Below are 21,776 nucleotides of genomic sequence, written 5' to 3'. Positions count from 1 at the left end.
ACTCACGAGAGAATTAGTTGCCAATAATGTGCTTTGCTTTCGTGCCAATGAACACTTTTCAGGTCTATGAATCTTTCTTTTTTTCAAATGTTAAATATCTTGTATTGGAGCGAAACCGTTGTCTTGGTTTTCAACTGAAGATGAATGCAGCTCTGGGAGTCTTTAATGGTTTCAAGGTGATGTGCTATCCCTTCATGTGATTCATTATACGCTCAAATACACACTCATCCTAGAAGAACACTCCTGTGGTCCTTTTGAATAATTAGTGGTTCCCAATTATTTTATCCCGTGACCCAAAAGGTTTCTCTTTTATTTCTTCATGAAGTTACTGACAAAATCATTCATGAAACGTTTTAGTTTTTTTGGGAATGTTTTTTGAAATAATAATAATAATTAAAAACCAAATTTAGGAAACAAAAAATAAGGGAAGCCATAACGATGTGTCCGTGACCCACAAATGGCTCAACCCAGTGTTTGGGAAACAGTGCTTTAGATTATACAGATTATTTGAACCTCTTTCAACCTGTGGCCCTATGTTGGGGCATGTCATTATAGGCGGCAATATTGTCCCACATTTCCCAACAATATTTTCTTTTTGTGATTTATTTTTGTGAGCCTGTAGATAAGCTATTTTTGAAAATGTCTGAATAGGGCTTAAGTGGTTAAAGGAACCCCAGGCTGTTGCTGTTGATCTAATAGTCATTGAAGTACGATGACGGTTCCGTTTTATCTTTGGAAATGGTGAGCTACGGCTTCATCTCCTACTGCTCCCCTAACCCTCCATAAATATCATTAAAAAGACAGGCTATGTCTCCTGATCCACCCTTACATGACCTCCTGCTTGCACCGCTGTGTGTGTGTGTGCATGGTGTCTTCTGTTTTTCTTTTCTTTCTTTCTTATTTTTTTTCTCCAAATCTTTTGAGTATTTTATACACAGATTTATATTCCAGTGGAGGGCCTGAATGCAAAGTGATATGTTTTTCCATTACCCGGAGCCAACGCACCCGCCCGGCCTTCCAAACACAAAACCCAGGAATTTGAGATAAAGTTTAGTAAAACAATGATTGTTTTAAGGGAGAAGTCAGTGTTGTGTCGTCTCCGTGAACTAACAGATAACATTGAACTCTTACCCATCATTTATTCTTGGTTGTGTGCGTTGATGTACAAGCTCACACTGTGTTGTATCGTGGCACGTTTTGAGCTCATTTCTGGTGTGCCACTCCGCCACGCAAGTAAGCATAAATCAGGCCTTATCCTACAAGAGTGATTACATACAAACTGATTGTCTGTCTGTCTGTCTGTCTTGTGTACATGCACATACAGTATGTAAATAGATATTAATGTATACATACATACTGCACAGAGTGCGCACACACACACACACACACACACACACACACACTGTTTAGAAGTAGGAACAATGCACACAGCACCCCAGAGTGTGCTACAGTATGAACTAGAAAAAGTCTCCACCAGGCCAGGTCAGGTTGTGGCCTCCTGGTGGCGCTATAATAGGCCAATGAGAAAAGGGTGAATTGGATTATTTGAGGCATTTTGTTCCAAAAATGTGTTTTGCTATAACACAGGCCAATGTGAAACGGGTGGGATATATTCCTCAGCCTAGTAGGAAAGTGCGTGATTGGCCCGTTCAAAACGGGCCAATCCTGCAAACTTTGAAAGCCAATGTTAGCCAATTAGGATGGAATATGAAATATCGGACAGATCCATCTTAGGCACATGACTATACAGATACTGTGTAACCACTTGCGCGATCTTTGGACAAAATCTGGAGGAGTAAAAACATTTGGGGCAGAGGTTCATCGTTGGCATTCAGGGAGTGTGTATGCAAAGTTTGGCATCGACCGGGTTAACGGTGCCGGAGATTAGCTGCTAACGGACGGACACACGCACACAGACACGGACGGAGGGCAAAAAACTCTCTCCCCATGCCTTCGGCCTGGTGGAGACAATAATGTACTTTGCTATTTGTCTTACTGTACTGTGCTACTCTGTTATTGCTGCTACAATTTTCACTCTTGTATACTAAGATGCAACAATAAATGTCTCTCTCTCTCCCCCCCCCCCCCCCCTCCCCCTCGTCTGCAGACCTGCCAATGCAGTTGAATGCGGCGTTGTTTGAGGCCAACGGTGGCTGTGGCTACGTCCTGAAGCCTGCCGTGCTGTGGGACAGATGCTGTCCCCTGTACCAGCAGCTGTGTCCTCTGGACAGGGACGTGGAGAGCATGAGTCCTGTCGTCTACTCTCTCACGGTGAGGACACGTTGCACTGGGCTTTGGTCCAGACTGTTCTCCAGATCGGCTAATTGAAACTTATCCCCAAAATATTAGAGAAATGACTTCATCCCATTCCTGCATTAATGGACGTGTTTACGCAGCGTTCATATAAAGAGTTAAGTCTTAAAAAGACAAAAGAGTGGCTGCACACACTGATAGCCAAAGAGCCGATTATGTATTAGGATGCAGAGTAAAAACCAACGTTTCGGCAGTACAACTGCCTTCTTCAAGGTATCACACAGCGTTCATACTCACTCATGTCATGTGAGTAAGCATTTTCTAGCGGTAGCTGACACTCAAAAATATATATATATTTTGTTTTTGCACAAGCAAGCTAGCGAGTACATTATATACAAGCACTTACTTCATGTTTGCATAAGCTTCACACACACACAGACACACACACACACACACACACACACACACACACACTCCTATTTGGTTTAGGTATTGTTTGGATGTTTCATTATATTAGGTGCTGTATGTGCTTCCACTGTTTGACAGTCACGGAGGGCCACCCAGTGAATACATAGCACATAGTGTAGCAGTGATTGAGGACAGGACCTCATAAAGGCGCTCAGCTGTAAACCCTTTTCACAGACATTCAGACTGGGCCTGTAGATCTGTGAATATGGTCTACACTTGTCATCCAGATGTAAAGCTGCAATCCATAACTTCCATGTCCTGCATGGGATTCCAATCCCAGCCTCCCACATGGAGAGACCAAATTTGTACTGATCTGCCAATTAGAAACTGGACCCTTTCGGGTCCACTTGGTTTCATCTGTATACCCTCAGATTTATGGGCATCCTTGAAATTCAAAAGGTGAATGGGTGAGTTTGAGACCTGTAAGGGTCCATTTGTGCCCAGAAAGTTCCTTTCTGGGCACAGGTCTCCACCATGAGGATAGGACTGTGTGAGATGTTTGGCAAAATGTTTAGGAGTAATATAAACATGTTTTTTTGTTTGTTTGTTTTTTGCAACAATTTTTAACCTAGACCAGGCCAATGTGAAAAGGGTGGGATATATTCCTCAGCCTAGTAAGAAAATGTGTGAAAGATTTCACGACAGATCCGACTTGAGCACATGACCATAGAGATACTGTGTAACGATTTGTGAGATTTTTGGACAGAATCTGGAGGAGTAATATCAAAATGTGTTTTACAAAAGTCGGCCTCCTGGTGGCGCTATAAAAGGCAGATGCGGAAAATGCAGGTCAAAGGTTTGTCCTTGGCCTCTAGGGAGTGTGCATGCAACGTTTCATGCAGATCGGTGCAGTTTTAGGTAAAAACATTGAAAAGCTGCCTCATGGTGGCGCTATAACAGGCCGTTCTGGAAAATGTGGGGCAGAGGTTCATCGTTGGCATCCAGGGAGTGTGTGTGCAAAGTTTGGCATCGACCGGGTTAACGGTGCCGGAGATTAGCTGGTAACGGACGGACAGAAGGACGGACGGACACACACACACACACACACACGGACGGAGTGCAAAACATACTCTCTCCCCATGCCTTCGGCCTGGTGGAGACAATAAGAAAACCAAACGGACCCGTGACAATTTGGACTGATTCCGACCCGTTCCGAGATTTCTTTCAAATGACGGCACCAAGCCACATAATCATAGACCTGAGTTCCACGGGACATGGCCAATTCCGACCCAGCTCCAAGTGATAATGATAAAACACACAATAAAAACACAAGTTTTTATTTTATTCTGCACACTATTACTATGAGGATTTCAGTACAGAATTCTGACTATTTCCAAAAGATCTTGCCGTGCCAAGATTGAATGTTATGGGTCCAGAATGACATTGACAAGTGCAGCCATGGGCCCCTGGCACTGTCATGTGATCATTCTGCCGCATGTTAGCATGATAAAACTTTGGTCAATTATATCATCACTGTCGGTTGGAAAATGGCAAAAAGAATGAAAGTGTTCTCTTGGATCCAATGCTGTTATTTTAGTCACAAGCTCTTGTTAAGGCTTTTCATTTGTTGTTGAATATCGATTCCTATCCTCTATTAAAATTGGCTAATGGGTGGGCTGGCCGGCCGTGTCCCGTCACTACTCGGACATAAGCATATGGGAACCATATGTTCCCAAAACATGCCAAATATGGCGTGTGTCATGCTGACTGTGACAGCGTGACAACTCTAGAAGTGCTCTCGTTTATAAAACCCACAGACATACTGATTTTTTTTTTTTTTTTTTTACTTTTGTAGTATGACAAAAACATAAAACGATACAAGGTTTCTGCCAGACAGCAACGATATGCGGATCAATTGCTGGGTCATAATTTGTGTGTTTTGGCAAGAATATATGACAAAGAATGATGACCATTGACATTTTTTCAACAATACTTTTCACATTTCCTGTTGCAGAAAGTTGGCTTTTGCTATTGTTGCAAAAATGTGATTCCTGTGGCGCTAAAGCTCTTAATCATTTAAAACCTATATTGATGAGTCCCCAAGGGGTCTGTACTAAACCATTCCTTTTTCCCCTCTACACCAGTGCTTATCCAACTTTTTAATTCCACTTCACCCCTTTTGCAACCAGATCTTATTTTAATGATGTTTGGGAGACAAGAAACACTTTCCTGGGTTTTTTATGTGGGTAATATACATGTGTTTTAAGATATTTTAGTATTTCAAAGTGCCTGTGATGTCATGGACGCGCGATTATGAATCCCACCAACGTTCTGGGATAGACCCGCCTTACCATGTGTCTGATTGGCTCCCGGGCAGGCATAGTTTTACTGAGGTTAGGGTTAAGGTTAGGTTTAGGCATAGTAGCAAAAACGAGAACTGTCAATCACAGCGACTACTGGCCAATCACAGCGGGGCTTTCCTAGACCTGCGATGGGATCCATAATAACGCGTCATAGACACTGGGCTCAGTTCCTTCCTGGACTACAATTCACATAATGCTTTGGTGCACTGCTCCTCCTTGTGGATAGGAGGAGGGCTGTCTTACTGAGACAACATGTAGTCTCCGTGACATCATGGACACTTTGAAATCTAAAAACACATTACCCACATAAAAACCCCAGGAAAGTGTTTCTTGTCTCCCAAACATCATTACAATAAGATCTGGTTGCGAAAGGGGTGAAGTTTAACTCTAAGAGTGATATGATTTGTACCAAAGTTACAGACCTGTAAGGGGCCATGTGAAACCCCCTCACTCCACTTTGAGAACCACTGCTCTACACATAATCTCTGCCACAGCATGTTGTGTGTGACACTAGCGTTCATGTGGTTAAGCTGTACTAAGTGGCTCAGGAGGTCGAGCAGTTGTCTGCCAATTGGAAGGTTCCAGGTTTGATCCCTGTCAAAGTGTCCTTGAGCAAGACACTGAACCCTTAACTGCAGGTTGTAGCCTTGCAGGGCTTCCTAAACCATCGCTGTGTGATTATTAGGGTTCCTTTAGGATTTTTAACGGGTCCGTTTGGTTCCATTTGTACACTATCAGAGTTATGGTGGTCCTTTGAGAACCACCGGTATTGTAATTGTATAGCAGATGTGACGTTGATTAGAGTCTTTGTAGATGAAGTTGAAATTGGGTTAGTGTTCATTGAAGTATTTATTCACTGTCAGTTATGTATAGAGGTGCAGCTCGTCCTGCTTTCAGACACAACTCATATAAAAAAACTGTATTGGATCAACAAAAGTGCACTCTAAAGCTTATTGTGTGCGTGCGTGCGTGCGTGCGTGCGTGCGTGTGCGCGTGCGTGCGTGCGCAAACAGCACACACAAACCTCAAACAGCCTCTTGTGCAGTGTAGTCAAGTGGCTTTGGGCTTTTTTGCTTGTAAATATTAGTAGTTGCACGTTGCAGTTTTTTGACGTGTTTCTAAAGTGTAGTTGCTTATTTGGGCTTGCTTTACAAAAAGTTAAACCACTGTTTCTCAAACATTCGTCAATGAAACCCCAAATTAATATCCAAATGAACTACTGTACTCACATAAATGTACTTTGTAACTGTCCACTGCATACTACTGTATATTTGTATGTCATTAAATGTTCTGATGAATTGAAAATGGAGGACCCGATGGAAACAAGCCTTAGTGCTTGTTTATTTTTTTATCCTCTTAGCAGACCTTTCATTGAACTGTGCTCTCCTGTGCTTATTCTACAAACTGTTAATACAGTTTTCAATCAATGATGTTACAACCCAGATCTCTGCTTTCGCCTCCTCTCCCAGATCGTGTCTGGTCAAAACGTGTGTCCGGGCAACAGTGCGGGCAGTCCCTGCTTGGAGATCGATGTTCTGGGCATGCCTGTCGACAGCTTCCACTTCCGCGCCAAACCCATCCACAGGAACACGCTGAACCCCATGTGGAACGAGCACTTCCAGTTCACCGTGCACTTTGAGGACATGTGCTTCCTGCGCATCGCCGTGGTGGAGAACAACAGTTCTCAGACGACCGCGCAAAGAACTCTGCCTCTGAAAGCCCTCAAGCCAGGTAGGTTTCTGTCGGGGTGGGCAACTTTGAAGATGGAGAGGGCCACTATAGTTCCACACTCACTCCAGAGGGCCACTATAGTTCCACACTCACTCCAGAGGGCCACTATAGTTCCACACTCACAAGACTCTTGTCTTGATTGTTTAAACATGACGTCATGGGCCCCTATGCTCGATATGCTATTCTTGAATTGGAAGTTTAAGTTTGTTTAATGTTCAAAAAAAAAAAAAAATGATTCAATATTCTTCCAAATGTTCAGAAAATAGCTGTTGTGAGCTTGTAGATCTGCTATTTTTGCATATCAAATATAAAATAGGGTTAAAGTGTTTAAACATTTAATATTGATGCATTAACTAATTACCCGGGGACCCCCTGAGGGTTCCTGGACCCCACGTTGTTCTACAGTAGACTACTAACGGTTTAACTATAAAATATTAATGGTACTCTATGCTTTAATTAGCTTGAATGTCAGTGTGACAATTTGGGCTTCTGGTTGAGCCGCTAGAGTCCGCCTGTGTTTTACTAACTATGTGTGCGTGTGTGCGTGTGTGTGCGTGCGTGCGTGTGATTCAGGTTATAGACATGTCCAGTTAAGGACACAGCACAACGAGCCACTAGAAGTGTCCAGCTTATTTATCTACAGTGGTAGAACAGAGGAGGGCCCTGCAGGCGGAGTGCTCCCCACCTCTATGGTAAGAACACATCTGGAATGACATACAGTAGACTGGGCTCATGGTCAATGTGCTATCCTTTTATCACTGGTAGACAGTAACTACAGCATGGGTTTCAACCCTTTTCACATGAAGGTCTATATCGATAGATGATCATATATAAGCAAGAACACCGGCATTAACACAATCGGTGCCGGGATTCCTTCAAAATAGGAGCTCTGGGGTGCCGGAAAGACATGGCCGATTGTACTCTGAAGTAGCTTCCTGATTCTGGGGGAAAGGGAAAGTGGGTGTTTTCAGAATAAAAGCTCCCTGCATCCGCCTGGCAGTCAGGGGATAGCGGCAGGAGGATTTGGTGGCAGCCAAAGTAGTCCCCTGTCTGTATCATCCTTAACAGTTTATTTGATCTGTCTGTCTCTCATAAAACTCTCAATCAATTCAATTCAATTCAAATTTATTGGCATGAGAAAACATAAGTTTACCTCTCTCTTTCTTTCTTTCTCTCTCTCTCTCTCTCTCTCTCTCTCTCTCTCTGACTAGCTGTTCATGTCAGAGGAGAAGAGGGCAGCACAGCAGCACAGGGTGACGGTGCACGGAGCTCCAGGCCCTGAGCCATTCACTGTGTTCTGTGTCAATGAGCAGAGCACTGCCAAACAGCTACTGGACATGGTTAGTGATGGAGATACCCCAGACTGTCTTAAAGCCTGCAATCCATAAGATCTATGCCCTACCCGAGTTTCTGAACTGACGTCTCCGGCACAATCACCAACATTTCTGCAGCCGAGCTAAGATGGAAAGCCTGTTTGGCCAGGACTGATTTAGTTCAGTGTTTCCCTACTGGGTTGGGTCTTTTTTTTATGGGTTGCAAGTACATGTCCCTTCATTTTTGTTGCATCACGATGCATCGTGAGCTTTTGGATTGGCTAGTTTCACTAGTCTGGGTCCTGTATAGCGCGTATCTCCAAAGTGCTTTGCAATGTGCATTACAATGTCATGTCTTGTCAACCATAGCTGTCCCACCCCACTACAGGATTTCTCAATAGAAGTTCAGATATACCAACAACAACCACCGCATGCAGTTGTGTTAGTTATGTTGTATTAACATACTGTACAATACAGATTGGTTAAAGGTATATTCAGTGATTTCACTTAATTCAAATATCACTTACTTTTTCTTATTTTTTGGATAATCCTCCCTACTATAAAGTGTGCTGACCATATAAGGAGTTCCTCCCTGTCCCCAGTGAGCCCCTGGGGTCAAAAAACCCTAGTTTCGGTTTGTGCTTTGGGTGGCAAAGCCTTCATCCAATCAGGATGAGAGGGGCCTTCCTCCAATCATGATCGAGTGGGGCGGGCATTGGTGCACGTGCTGTTGGTCTGTTGTACTTCCCCCACTGTAGAGCGTGTGCATGTGCACATCTTGTTACCGGGTGGACCGGGTTTTTTTCCAAATCACCCAAATCACTGAATGCTCCTTTAAAACATTTTGTTCACTGAAATAAGTTGGACCCATTCACTCACTCGTGTGAATATAGGTCTACCATAATCTCACAATCTCCGCTCTCTCTGTACACCAGATTGTGGCTCCAGCAGGAAGTCTGTCAGAGTACTTCCTGTGCGAGGAGAAGCTTCCGCTGGCTAAGGAGCGGAGCGAGGTGAAGCGCTGTGCTCAGCAGCGCCCCCTAGCGCCCGAGGAGGAGCTGATCAGGCTGGTCAACGGCTGGCACTGTGAGGAGGGATACGTGGGGAGGATCTGTCTCAAAACCAGAGAGGAGGTACTTTTAAATCTACCTGCATATTGTTAATGCTCACCCACTGTTTCCTAAACAGTGTCAGGTCGGGACCCATTTTCATGGGTCACGACTCGAGTAAAAATCCCATTTTCTTTTCTTATATAAAACATTATATATATATATATATTAATTTTATAAATGTTATACATTTTAAAACAAACAAACAAATTCAAGAAAGCCCATAAATAAAAATTATAATAATAAGAAGTAGTGAAAATAGCCAATCTACAAGCTCGCAACTTTCTATTTTGGTGGTTGCAGATCTGCTATTTCAGTGGTTCTCAGCCTGTGGACCGGTGCCCACTGCATGGTGTTGAACCGGGAGTAAATTGCAAGTGACACAGCTAAATAATAAGTATAAGTAATAAATAAGAATACCACGTATGTTAGTTCCATCCAAGCTAGAACACAACTGATTGATTGATCATTAAAATATGCATGCATGGAATTTATCCAACCAAGATATTGAAAATACTGTGAATTAAATAAAGGACTTGTTTGGCATAAAGCTACAACAAGGAACAACTGTGCCGTGTTTTGATTCACGGTGGTTTCTTTTCCAAGTATGGTATGTTCCACTATGCAAGATGATGGCTCCCCCTATTGGCTATTTCATGAAACTCATAAATACAATATGTAACATTAAAGTAGCCTACATGTGCACAGTAAAATCCTCTGTTAATGTATCCATTTGTAACTCTGAGAGTGTATACATGGAACCAAATGAACCCACAAGGGTCCATTTGAGAGTTGAACGAACCCAGGATGTTACTGTGTCTGCGTGAAGCGTGAGCCACACATCAGTTTCCCGTTGTAACGGCTTGAATGTTTTCTTTTTGTTTGTTTTTTTGTGGCAGAACGTGAGCGAGAGGAACTCTGTGGCGGAGGGGGACGAGGAGGTGAGCGTGGGAGGCAGAGAGGGAGGAGGAGGGGCAGGAAGCGGAGGGGAGGAGGACATGTTCTTCGTCCAGGTCCACGACGTGTCACCGGAGCAGCCTCACACCGTCATCAAGGCCCCGCGCTACAGCACGGCGCAGGACATCATACAGCAGGTAGTCTACACTCTTACAGCCGCCGTTCCCAAACCTTTTCATGTCAAAGACCCCCAAATATGACACTCATCAGCCCGCGGACCCCCATTAGAACATATAGGCCAAAGGACCCCCATAAGAGAAGATTTCTACGGCTCTAGCAGTGATTCTCAACCATTTTCATTTCAAGGACACCCAGGTTTGACCTGAATTAGGCTACAGCGCCCCATTTAATGGCATTTATATCTCTGGGACCCCAATGTATATTGTAAAATCAATGTTAATTTAACTCTGTGAGTATAAAAATGGAACTAAATGGACCTGTGAGGGTCCATTTGTTTCCATTTGTACACTCTCTGAGTTACAGACCCATAAGGGTCCATTTGGTTCCTAACTATCATTTAGCTGGGGACCCCCTGGAACTCCCTCAAGGACCCCACTTTGGGAACCACTTATCTACACTCTACAGCACAGCTCAGGACATCATATAGCAGGTAGTCTACAGCAGGGGTTCTCAACCTTTCTGGCTGTGGACCCCCGGAAATGCTTTGGCCATGTCTAGCGACTGGTCAGCACCTCTCAGGACAACATACTGTACTGTACAGCAGGTGACCAGGACTCATCAATATGTCCGTACACAGACACACCGTTACTTACTGTATGTTCTTAATTAGTTTGATCATAAGACCCAATTACTGAATGTCAAGTCTCCAGGTTTTCTTCAGAATAGGTATTACACTTACTTACCAAAGGCACATTATTGCAATGCACTGTCGTGCAAAAATAGAGAAAGCATTGTGAGCTTATATTATTTTATGCTTTAAGTCTATAAGGAAATTCCCAAAATAGGGAATGATTACTAATTGTTTAGTTTATTAAATTATTCATTATTGATTATTTTAGTTTACAGTTAACAGCTTCCTCTCTCTCTCTCTCTCTCTGTTTCTGGTCAGACTCTATCGAAGGCAAAGTATTCCTACAGCATCCTGTGTAACCCCAACCCCAGCGACTACGTGCTAGTGGAGGAAGTCGTCAAGGAGGCGGGCTCTAAGAAGTCCTCTGCTGCTAAGCCCCTGCAGCGAGTCCTATTGGACCACGAGTGTGTCTATCAAGCCCAGAGCCGCTGGAGAGGGGCGGGGAAGTTCATCCTCAAGTTCAAGGAGCAGGTACACCATGTGACCATGATGTGACCATGATGTGACCATGATGACATTGTTGCTTTGCAACAACTAAGACTGTGGTACTCAGAGTGGGGTCCAGTGACCTTCAGGGTTCCTTGAGTGGGTTGCATGGACACTTCTGAGATCTCTTGAGAGTGTACGATCCATTGTGGATCCATTTGGTTCCATTTGTACTCTATCATAGTTATGAGAGTTATGAAATAAAGTATTTTATTTCAAGGACTGATAGAGCCAAACCAACCAAATGGACTCATAATGGATCGTATACACTCTCAGAGTTATGAGAGTTATGAAATAAAATACTTTTGAGAACCAATGTACTAAGACCGACTGAGACTGGCCTTTTGAAGGTCAAGGGTCAAGTTCTATCTGCATGTACTCAATTATTGTTTGCCTGTTCTTTTTTCTGTACTCGCCTAATGTGTGTCAAATGTTTACATGTTGTTATGCAACTAGAATGTGAATCAAAGGACATATCAAAGGCTTTGGCATGTACAGTACACTTGCTTGATATAATATTGTATTACATGCTGTCCATACTATTTTAACACCTCTTTTTATAGCTGCTTGTATTCTCTTTTTGTGACGCTGCTTTTAACCCATGTCTGTAAGAGGTTTTAATATGGCTGCTGTTGCTCATCTTTATGTCTGTCCTCAACACACCTGTTCTTCTTAGTTTGTTGTGTTCATTGTTTGGTGTTGCTGCTTTTAACCCATGTCTGTAAGACAGTAATTTCCAACCGGATTTTAACAATAATATAACATTAATAAAAAAAGAAAAGAAAATACGATTAAAGCATACCACGTCAGTTCCATTGATTCAAGCCGGAACACAACCAATTGATTCATCATTACAATAAACATGCCCTGAAAATGCACACAGCCCACCCATCTGACCAAAGTGGTCAGATGGGTGGGCCTTGAACGCTTTTGAGATTTTCAAGTGGGCCTTGATCCAGAGAAGGTTGGGAAGTGCTGCTGTAAGATGTGTTAATATGGCTGTTGTTGCTTCATCTTTGTTGTATGTCTGTCCTCATCACATCTGTTTTTTATCCTAGTTTGTTGCTAGGTTTGATTGAATAAAGTTTTTTTTTTTAATCGGTCACATGCATACCGAGTGCTTGAGTCTGTGCATGTCGGTCACACATAAAGTATGTCTGGGCTATTAACCGGAAATATATCAACAGCTGACATTTAGAACCTATAACCGACTGTATCAAGGAATCTACACTCATCAACTAACTTGATTTTCTGATTGGCCATACTTAAGCCCGGTATTATACTCTAATAGAAAATAGCAGATTTTTCCTCAGGCATGCCTGATCCGAGTGACCAAAACGTTGCATCAATACAAGTTTTGTAAGTAAAGACAGTGTGTGGGACTCCCCCTTTCTCCTACTATTCTAGTTCATTACTCTGACGCACCTGTCCCTCTGTAGGTGGGACAGGTGGACTTTTTTTCATCATTAGTCATTTACAAAATAATTATCGTTCATTAATCGTAATCGAGGCAAAGGTTTGAAATAAGCGTGACGTCGATTTGAAGTCTCATCGCCCCCAGCCCCTAACGCAAAGTGACGTGTAACCTCCCAGGTGGCGCGCGAGGACAAGAGGAAAGGCATCTCGTTCGCCAGCGAGCTGAAGAAGCTGACCAGCCGGGGGCGCAGCGTGTCGAGTGGCAGCGGGGTCAGCCAGTCGGTGACGCTGTGCCACGACGGCCCGACGCACAGTAAGGATGAGCGGGCTGCATGCTGCGTGGCTCTGACAGAGATCCAGGAGTGAGACTCACACTGTGCCTGCTGTGTGTGCATGGAAAGACAACAGAGGTAATGCTCTGGTTTCCCTCTAACATCATAGAAGTATATGCGGTAGGCCTACGCAGTAAAACCCTCACTGTTAAGGTCTTTTCTGACGGGGAGCGGGTGACGCAGGGGTTGTTGCCTGTGATCAACGGCAGGTCTGCCCCAGGTCTGCTCATGAGGGGCACGGGATGCTTGGCAAAAAAAAAAGAAGAAGCTCAACACAATCCAGGTCTAGTCAGCCGCAGGCGTGTGCACGAAATGCGCACGCACGTGACAATTTCACGGGACCCATCCACGAAAATACGCTTGCGTTGCGTCGCCCCTCAACTTCTCTGCAAGCCCAAAATAAACGCACGCCTCTCATTGAAAATGAATTACTAGGCTCGTCGTCAGTTGCTGCCCATCTGAAAGGACTCAAGGACCTTTAAAGATGGTGTAAGCAGGGGTAGGGGTCATCAACGTCTCCGTACACAAACAAAATGTGGAAAGACTTGTCCGTGGCAAATTTTAGATTTTGAAAAAAGATTATGAATACTTAGTGTTAATTTTTGGTTCATCTAATGTGCAGTGAAAGCACTAAGTTTTCTTCAGAATAGCTAGGCCACTGATTTAATTCATGCAGAATGTCATTTTAAAATGTGGACGACATGGCCTGGGCCGTGGATCAGCGGTCCAGGCACCTTGGCCGGTAGCCCGAGTCTGGCAGTGTGCCGCGGGTTCGACTCCCGCTCCCGACGGCCTTTACTCCATGTCACTCCCCCAGCTCTCTCCCCTATTTTCCGTCGGCCTACTGTCTGTCCCTCTATAAAAAATATATACTATGACACATTAGGAGTCCTCTAGTATACATTTAGGTCTATCTAGATCTAGGTTTCTGGTAATATTATTGACCGTTAATTTTGTATGGTCATGGCATCATAAACTGGAATGGTGATGACCTCTGGGTGGGTGTATGTGATACTTTTGTTAAAATAAGTGTTCGATGCTTTATTCTCATAGCTTTCATTGCTACAGATCTTTAGTAAACAAGATTCAGGTTGGGAATTTGGGATACCCATTTCATCCAATCAGGACAAATAACACAGGATTAACAAGTCAAATTGGAAGGGAGTAAACATATAATTGAGCAGACAAAATTGGAACTCTACCACAAGCTAATAAATCTTTTGGATGAGATTTGGATGAGATTTTGCAACCTGTTCGTTAAAAGGTGGAGAGATGGAGAGACCCCTATTACTGAACAAACACAATAAATGACGTGTAAATTAACACTATTGTGCCCAGTGATTAGTCAATGGCATGACAGAATATATAGAGTATAGAGTGTGAAGCTCTGGTTTTATGTAGCCTCGGCTACATAAAAATAGTTGTTGAAATAGTTGTTACAACAATGTGGGGGGGGGGGGGGGGGGAGTTGACTCGACTCCTTCCCCTTGTTTTTTGTTGATCTGTTACTGGTACTTACTATGGTACCTACCTATTATCTATCTATGTATGGCAATTACTATAGTGTATATAGTATATATACCTACCTATCTGTTTTCGTGTACTGCTTCTGTCAACCATGGTTGCAGAGCATTCTCTCTCTCTTGTTGTGCCAATAATAGATGTAGTCAAATGTGTGAAATGTGATTGCAATATATGTGTAATAATAATGCATGGATGTGGTATTTCAGGTTGTGGCTATCATTAACTAACTAACTAGCAACAGTTTCCATCATAACATTTTGTTCCAACACAGGTGTGTATGTATGAAATGTGTCCATACAGTTGAACTGCGTTACATTGTATGGACTGCTGACAAATAATGTACTTTACCTTTTTATTATTGTAGAAAGAATTTAAAAGGTTTGGGATGCCAAGGTGAAATTCCTTGACCTGTCTTTAACCCCCCACCCTCCTCCATATGCATTCTGCAGGGTATCTGTCTGCGGGTTTCAAAGCGTGGGTAGCAGAGGGCCGAGTTGGTGCAGAGAGGCTCCTCCTGGCTTCGTCCAAGGGGCAGCACCTCCGATCCCAACCCGAACAGTCCTCCAATTACTCTCTCACTCCCCCGACATGGACACTTCACCTCCTCAGGAACTGGAAGATCCACAAATGAAATCCACCGAGCGAGAGACGAGACGCGCTGACCAGTTGTGAACCTGGAGGCTTGATTTCCCTCCTTTCAAAGAGAAACAAGGTGTTTTGAGTTCTTTCTTTTTGAATTACAGAAACACCCCTCTGGCACTCTTGGGAAATCCCCCCTCCCTCCCCTTCAACCTGATTGGGTGGCTAATTCTGTTCCTTCTCTAATTGGCCAACTGTTTGAGAGATGGGTAGGATTCCGGCTGTGCCCCATCGTTTGGGTGAGTTATTGATGGGTGTGGGTCCGAGCCTCATTTATTGGTTTTAACTGACTGACCAGAATCCAGATACTGTTTGTCTGTCTTGAATGATGGACAGGAGATTGGTCCAGTCAGATGGTCTGAAACAACGCCGGGGCACTTGTGAGAGGAAGTCCTCCCTAGAGCCATGCTAAATGGAAGCTGTTGGAACGCTAGGTCTGGCTCCTGTTTGTTTATTGGTGGAACTGTGACTGGAAGAAGGTGGCATGGCCAGTGAGTACCTGGGACAGCCGTCCACTGACTGAAGTCATCAGGGACATGGTTTCAGAAGGAGGAAGAAAAGGTTGACATTATTATTCCCCTTTAGACATAAATCACTGTATGTCAATACCGTATGTCCAAAAACAAGTTACCCGAGTTATAGATGAAGTATGATTTTTGCTTTCCCAGAATCCGGGCGACACAAAGACGGGCGCCACAAAGAGGAGACGGAGGACTGGTTCAGGTTTAGTGAATCAGAGTCAACAGTTCCTTCAAATGATTATCCATCGGCATTACACGCCTATCTTTACAGGGAGGGTGTTACAGTACATTTGCTTTTGTTGAGGCGTGGGCTACAGGAGGATTATATCTATTGTATTTGATTGACCTGACCTCATATTTCAATTGTTCCCTCTCTCTGGTAGAAGAAAATACACACAACGGTAATAGAAAGGAGGCAATGGAAGGAGAGATAGAATAAGTGGATTTAGAGTAGATGACAAAAAGAAAGGAAGAATTGTCTTTCAGTTTGAGCATTGTGAAGGTGGTTGACAAGCTGGCTTGTTTGATTGTTCTCTTATTGTTTGTGTACTCACAGTACTGTACAGGCACGCCTGGCTTTTTTTTCTTTTTTGTCGGGTGAAACCTGATGGGCCCGTTTTTAATAGCGACCTAGTCATGATTGACTGCCCCAGAAGCCAATATGGTAGTCTGAAACTCGTGTAGCCAATCATGTAGAAGCGACCTAGTCATGCCCTGCCCCGCACAGCGGAAATGAGCGCTCCCTTGGAAAGTGTCTCCTTCTAATACAATATTAGCGTACCACGGCCACTTAAGACCACAGCTCGAAGCGACAACAGCTGTGATTGAACCACGAACACAACGTCGGAAACAAACGCAAACAACGTCCGTGAGGTTGTGACACAGAAACATAAAAGTTAAAAAATATATATATATTAATAATAATAACAATATGGGGGACGGAGACAGTGCTTGTTTCACCTGATTTTTTTTATCAATTTAGTTGGGCAACACAGCCAGCAACAGTAACCACCCTTACAATTTAGGTATTTAGCAGAAGCTCAAAAAGCAACCTTTTTGCAAAAAAAATATGTTAATGACATTTGGAAGATTTAGAAAACCTGGGGGTCTTTGTGTGTAATATGTGGTTTTAGATATTTTAGATTTTAGCAGTGTCCATTGATGTCACAGAGACTGGTCTCACTTCCTTCCTGGACTACATGTTGTCTCAGTAAGACAGCCCTCGCCCTATCCACAAGGAGGAGCAGTGCACCAAAGCATTATGGGAATTGTAGTCCAGGAAGGAAGTGAGCCCAGTGTCTGTGACATCATGGACACTGCTAAAATCTAAAATATCTAAAACCATCTACTACACACATAAAGACCCCAGGAAAGTGTTCTAAAATCTAAATCTTCTAAACGTCATTAACATGTAGGCTATTTTTTGCAAAAGGGTGAAGTATCCCTTTTAGCCAGAGTGACTTACAATAAGCAAGGCAAACACACATCAAATGCAGTGTGACAGTGTATTGCCTCAGTAAACTAGGATCCCATGTAAACCAAGAACCTATAGCATCAATCTCAGCAATATACTATCAAAATTTGGTACATTGAACTATTAGGATACCAAACAATGAACCTAGCATCTGTCTAAATCACATGCTATCCATGTTGTTGACCGGGGTACCCCACGGCTCTAACTGGGCCCCCTATAGGTTTCGCTGTACACCAAATCTCTTTGTCGAAAGTAACCTATCTACAAGTTTGTTGTGAGCTTGTAGATCTGCTATTTGTGCTGAATGTTAACATGCACAGAATAGGTATGCTAGGCTTCAAGTGGTGAAAGGTGGTGACACTGGGGCATTGAGTGTTGGTAACGTTCTCTGTAAGTCGCCCTAAAATATTGCCTGTTTTATCATGACCTTGAAACTTCAACAACCGTTTTACTCCAACTAAGATATGAATGAGGTTGGTGAAGGTGATTTGCACCTCCATTTAAAAATCTCATGAACCACATTGTGTTTTAGTTTTGGATGTTCTTCTTTCTTTAGACAGTGGCTAGCTGTGATTTTTTGTCCATTTTTCATTTTAACAACACATTTATTTCCCCATAATAATGTGGCATGTTTTTTTTATATTTATAAAGGAAGTTGCACAACTTTTTAAATGTCTTAGATTTAGCACCAAGATATAGAGAAACGGTGTGGTCTTCATTACATTTTTGCACAGTCCTTTCTTTCTTTCTGATGTTACGTTCAATGTTCTTGTTTTACTACGTTCTGTGATGGAGAGACAGATATTCAACTTAAGTCATTTTTTGATACTTTTATTTTTATTTGGATGAAAAAACAATGTAGGTTTTAAACAACAGTTCAATGTCGACAGTTCAATGTCGACTTGTTTTTGGAGATAACCCTTTCAAGTTAGTTTTCCTACTTCCCATTTACAATTTTATGAATATACATTTCACATCACTTAAATAGGCTATTAAATAGGCTAGGGTTTATTGTATTAACAATGGAGTTATGTTGCTGGCTAGATCAGTTGTTCTCAAACCTTTTCATGTCAAGGACGTACAAATTGGAAATGTTTTGTGCCAGAGACCCCCATAGGTAGACCCCCATAGGTAGATACATTTGTCCGCATTTTTCAAAAATAGATGAAATAGTAGATAATAGAAAATAGGGCTTAAACTATTCCTCATTTAGCCGGGGACCCCACTTTGAGAACCGTTGGGTGGCATGGGATGCCTGTTAGTTGGAGAAATTCTTTGTAGGTCAAATCATAATAATGATAAATAATTATTCTGGACAGTTTCCTCCACAGTATATTTCAATTTGTAGTACACATGTCAGGTAATTACTAGTTACAGACACACATGTGATTTTTTTCCCCCCACTTAGTAAAGGTAAAAGGGGTTGAATTGTGTATTTTGTTTTCTTGCAATTCATTCAGACAATTATATCTCAAAATTCTGCATTTTTATTCTCTTAATTGTGACTATAAAACAGTGTTCTTTTCTCACAAATGTGAGGTTGGCAAATGTGTACATAAAAAAATAAAATAAAAAAAATAACACGGAATTATGAGATATGAAGCAAGAATTGCCAGGGAATAAATAAATAATAATTACTGTGAGGGAAATAAACCTCACAATTCAAGCCTTTAGTTTTATTTGTATTCGATGGTGGAAATGGTCTTCCTCAGAGAATGTAATGTTTAGGCCCTGTACTAATTTTTTCCTCATTTCCAACTTGTTTCTAGATAATTTGTCGACAAGTTTGCTCATGTTTCCAGTTTTCATTATTTATGCTTTCTGTCCCTCAGATATTTCTATCAGATATATATATCTGTATGAGGTTAGATATTTCGAATGACTTAATCACATGTCATACTGTACAGTCCAAGGAGAAACTACAAAAATGTTGCTAACTTGGAACAGTAAACAATGGAAGTGTGAGTCCCTTTATTTCACCTTAAGTAAAACTTTTTGTTTGTTCTGAGGACGATTTGGCCCTTAGGGTTTGTATGTGTATACAGTACACATGGAATGTGAGCGACCTAGAAATAATGTTGAATATTTAGTGCAATAGCAAGGTACTATGTCCTCATGCCTGTATGCTTTCATTGTCTCTGTTGGGATATCATAATAATGAAGTCATCACTGATCTATGGCTACTCTAAGCGATGGTTCAACTGCATGTATAGGTTCTGGGCTCTAAGCATGGGTGGAGAGCCCTGGGAAGTAGGAATATGTCCAGTGACCATTATCATTATCATATGATGCAGGTCTTGATCTTCGTAAAGTAACTTACCACTAAGAATTCCATTGTTGTCTTTGTAAGGCAATTGGGGCAGTCTGTGGGCTATGGGGAGATGAGATAGACCGACTATAGGATATGATCAGTACGTTCTATAGTCTATTTAGGAGGAAACTGCATCTTATTGATACTCCAGACAGATAACTTTTCTTACCTTTCGACCTAATTTCTGAATGTAACATTTCTTTACTGTGTTTAATCTGAGATTAATGTGTGTTTGGATGTTATTTATTTGAATGTGAAGCCCTGGTTGGCTTTTGTGTTATATCGGTGTATGTGAAGTTTTGTAAGTTGTCTAAACTGTTTTCAAATGTGTTTTTAATTTATTTGTGTAAGCCAGAGGGCAAATCCTCTACTGCTAGGACTTTATTCAAATGTATGTTTTGGTATAACAAACTAGGTTAGTTATGTACAGCTTAGAAATACAGTAATTGAGTTTGTGTCAAGTAGTAGATATAGACCTGGCATTTCTTTATTGTGCTGTACAGCCCAGCATTTTCAAATGATTTTGTTTTCTTTTATGTCAATGTCAACAATTGGTAACAACATAGAATTCTTTATATATATATATATATATATATATATATATATATATATATATATATATATATATATATATATATATACCGTAGGTTTTTCTTTTTCCTTTTTTTGCAAGATGTGTCAATATATTCCTTTCATAATGACAGGGAAGTTATTTGAACATGGACAATAATTCATCTTTAGCACTAGTTATTTCCGTGAGATGAATATATCTCCATTGACATCCCACTGTACACTTGCTATCATGATGTTACTGTCAAGTGACGACTTTTCTATTTACTTGAAATCTTTAAAGGATAGCTGATCAATTGAAATGTCATACAGTGTATTAAGATCACAATAAACATGACTAATTAATGGTGTTTGAAGATGTTGGTGAATTTTTCAGTCCGCATTGTGTTTTGTAGTGGTGTACTCGGATCATTACATAAAAGAAGCAAAAGTCCCAACGTATTGGTATCAAAATACCACACAACTAGGCTCAGGGCAGAAGCCGAGCTGAGATTAGATGTTTGATATTGTTATTAGATTGTTGTTGCACAACAAACATGGTTTACACCAGGGGTTCTCAGCGTTTTTGGCTGGAGACCCCTGGAAATGCTTTGGCCATGTCTCGCGACCCCCGCCCCGCCCCCCTCCCCTCCACCAATAAAAACGGACTTAAAAAATAACCATAATAATAGAGAAAATATATCATAAATGAATACTGAAACCAGATATAATCATTAAGGAAAGTTTATGCACGCACCACGTACTATGTAAACTCTTCATTTCCATTTTCCAGCCATTTTGGGAAAATAATTTGGGGACCCCCCAAAATAATTTGGCGACCCCCCCCCCCCGAGGGGTCGCGACCCACGGGTTCAGAACCCCTGGTTTACACAACTAACTGAAGATTTACATTACAACTCTATGCTTTCCTCTTGGAGTGATAGGATTCAATCCAGTCTAGAGCTAAATACTGTATGCATGTCGGAGCATTCGGGTGAGGGGGCACCCAGAGTTGAACTGGGGACCTCTTGTTCTGCAGTCAAATGCTCTACCACTGAGATATACCCCCACTGGGGTCTGGGATATAATAGAGACTTGAGTTAAATATCACAAACATTTAGGTCAGGGGTTACACAGAGTTGTACTGGGAGACTCTTGATCTGTAGTCAAATGCTTTAGGACAGAGCTATACCCCCAATTGTACTAAATGTCCTTAAATGATGAATGAATGAAGTATATTACCACAGGTGGCTGTTGCTCAGGTGGATGAGGTATTACTGTTATGTTCCTCCACCTGACCTCCCTGTAGAGGAGCAAATGTCACAGCAATCGTGGTTGCAATTGAAATGTGACTTGCTTATTAGAAATGTTTTTCCAATGTATTATAAAGAGTGAATCAGAGATGCATTTCTGGTCGGTATATGTGGGCATTCACTTTACAAGAGAACTCTTTATTAGAGGAATTCAGGCTTACCCATTAGTTTAGTGTTATTGTATGAAGATTATGTTTGTTTTCACATGCACAAGCACGCACGCTCGCTCTCTCTCTCTCTCTCTCTCTCTCTCTCTCTCTCTCTCT

General features: G+C 42.0%; 1 protein-coding gene and 1 long non-coding RNA gene across 3 annotated transcripts in view; one reads left to right on the top strand and one right to left on the bottom strand.

The window, feature by feature from the left end:
* The window catches only part of plce1 (phospholipase C, epsilon 1), a 122,228-nt gene extending 105,465 nt beyond the window's left edge, over positions 1-16,763 (top strand). Inside the window, exons 36-44 of one of the 2 annotated variants that reach the window (XM_079492043.1) lie at positions 2,108-2,271; positions 6,494-6,755; positions 7,329-7,447; positions 7,967-8,095; positions 9,004-9,201; positions 10,077-10,271; positions 11,204-11,416; positions 13,025-13,160; positions 15,153-16,763. In XM_079492043.1, coding sequence (XP_079348169.1) covers positions 2,108-2,271; positions 6,494-6,755; positions 7,329-7,447; positions 7,967-8,095; positions 9,004-9,201; positions 10,077-10,271; positions 11,204-11,416; positions 13,025-13,160; positions 15,153-15,334 — 1,598 coding nt within the window. In that variant the 3' untranslated portion in view covers positions 15,335-16,763. Of the gene's footprint in view, positions 1-2,107; positions 2,272-6,493; positions 6,756-7,328; positions 7,448-7,966; positions 8,096-9,003; positions 9,202-10,076; positions 10,272-11,203; positions 11,417-13,024; positions 13,258-15,152 lie in introns of both variants that reach the window. The other variant, XM_079492044.1, reaches the window with a different exon arrangement.
* A 1,310-nt stretch (positions 16,764-18,073) lies between these two features.
* LOC306914931 lies at positions 18,074-20,219 on the bottom strand. The gene is made up of 2 exons (XR_013788761.1): positions 18,992-20,219; positions 18,074-18,781 (listed from the first exon to the last, which is right to left on the bottom strand). It is a non-coding gene; the product is annotated as an uncharacterized lncRNA (long non-coding RNA).
* Positions 20,220-21,776: the final 1,557 nt, after the last annotated feature.

Source organism: Electrona antarctica, assembly GCF_951216825.1.
Source record: "Electrona antarctica genome assembly, chromosome: 22".
Classification (NCBI taxonomy): domain Eukaryota; kingdom Metazoa; phylum Chordata; class Actinopteri; order Myctophiformes; family Myctophidae; genus Electrona; species Electrona antarctica.
Note: the sequence above shows the minus strand (reverse complement) of the source record. Positions and strands in the feature narration are given on the sequence as shown.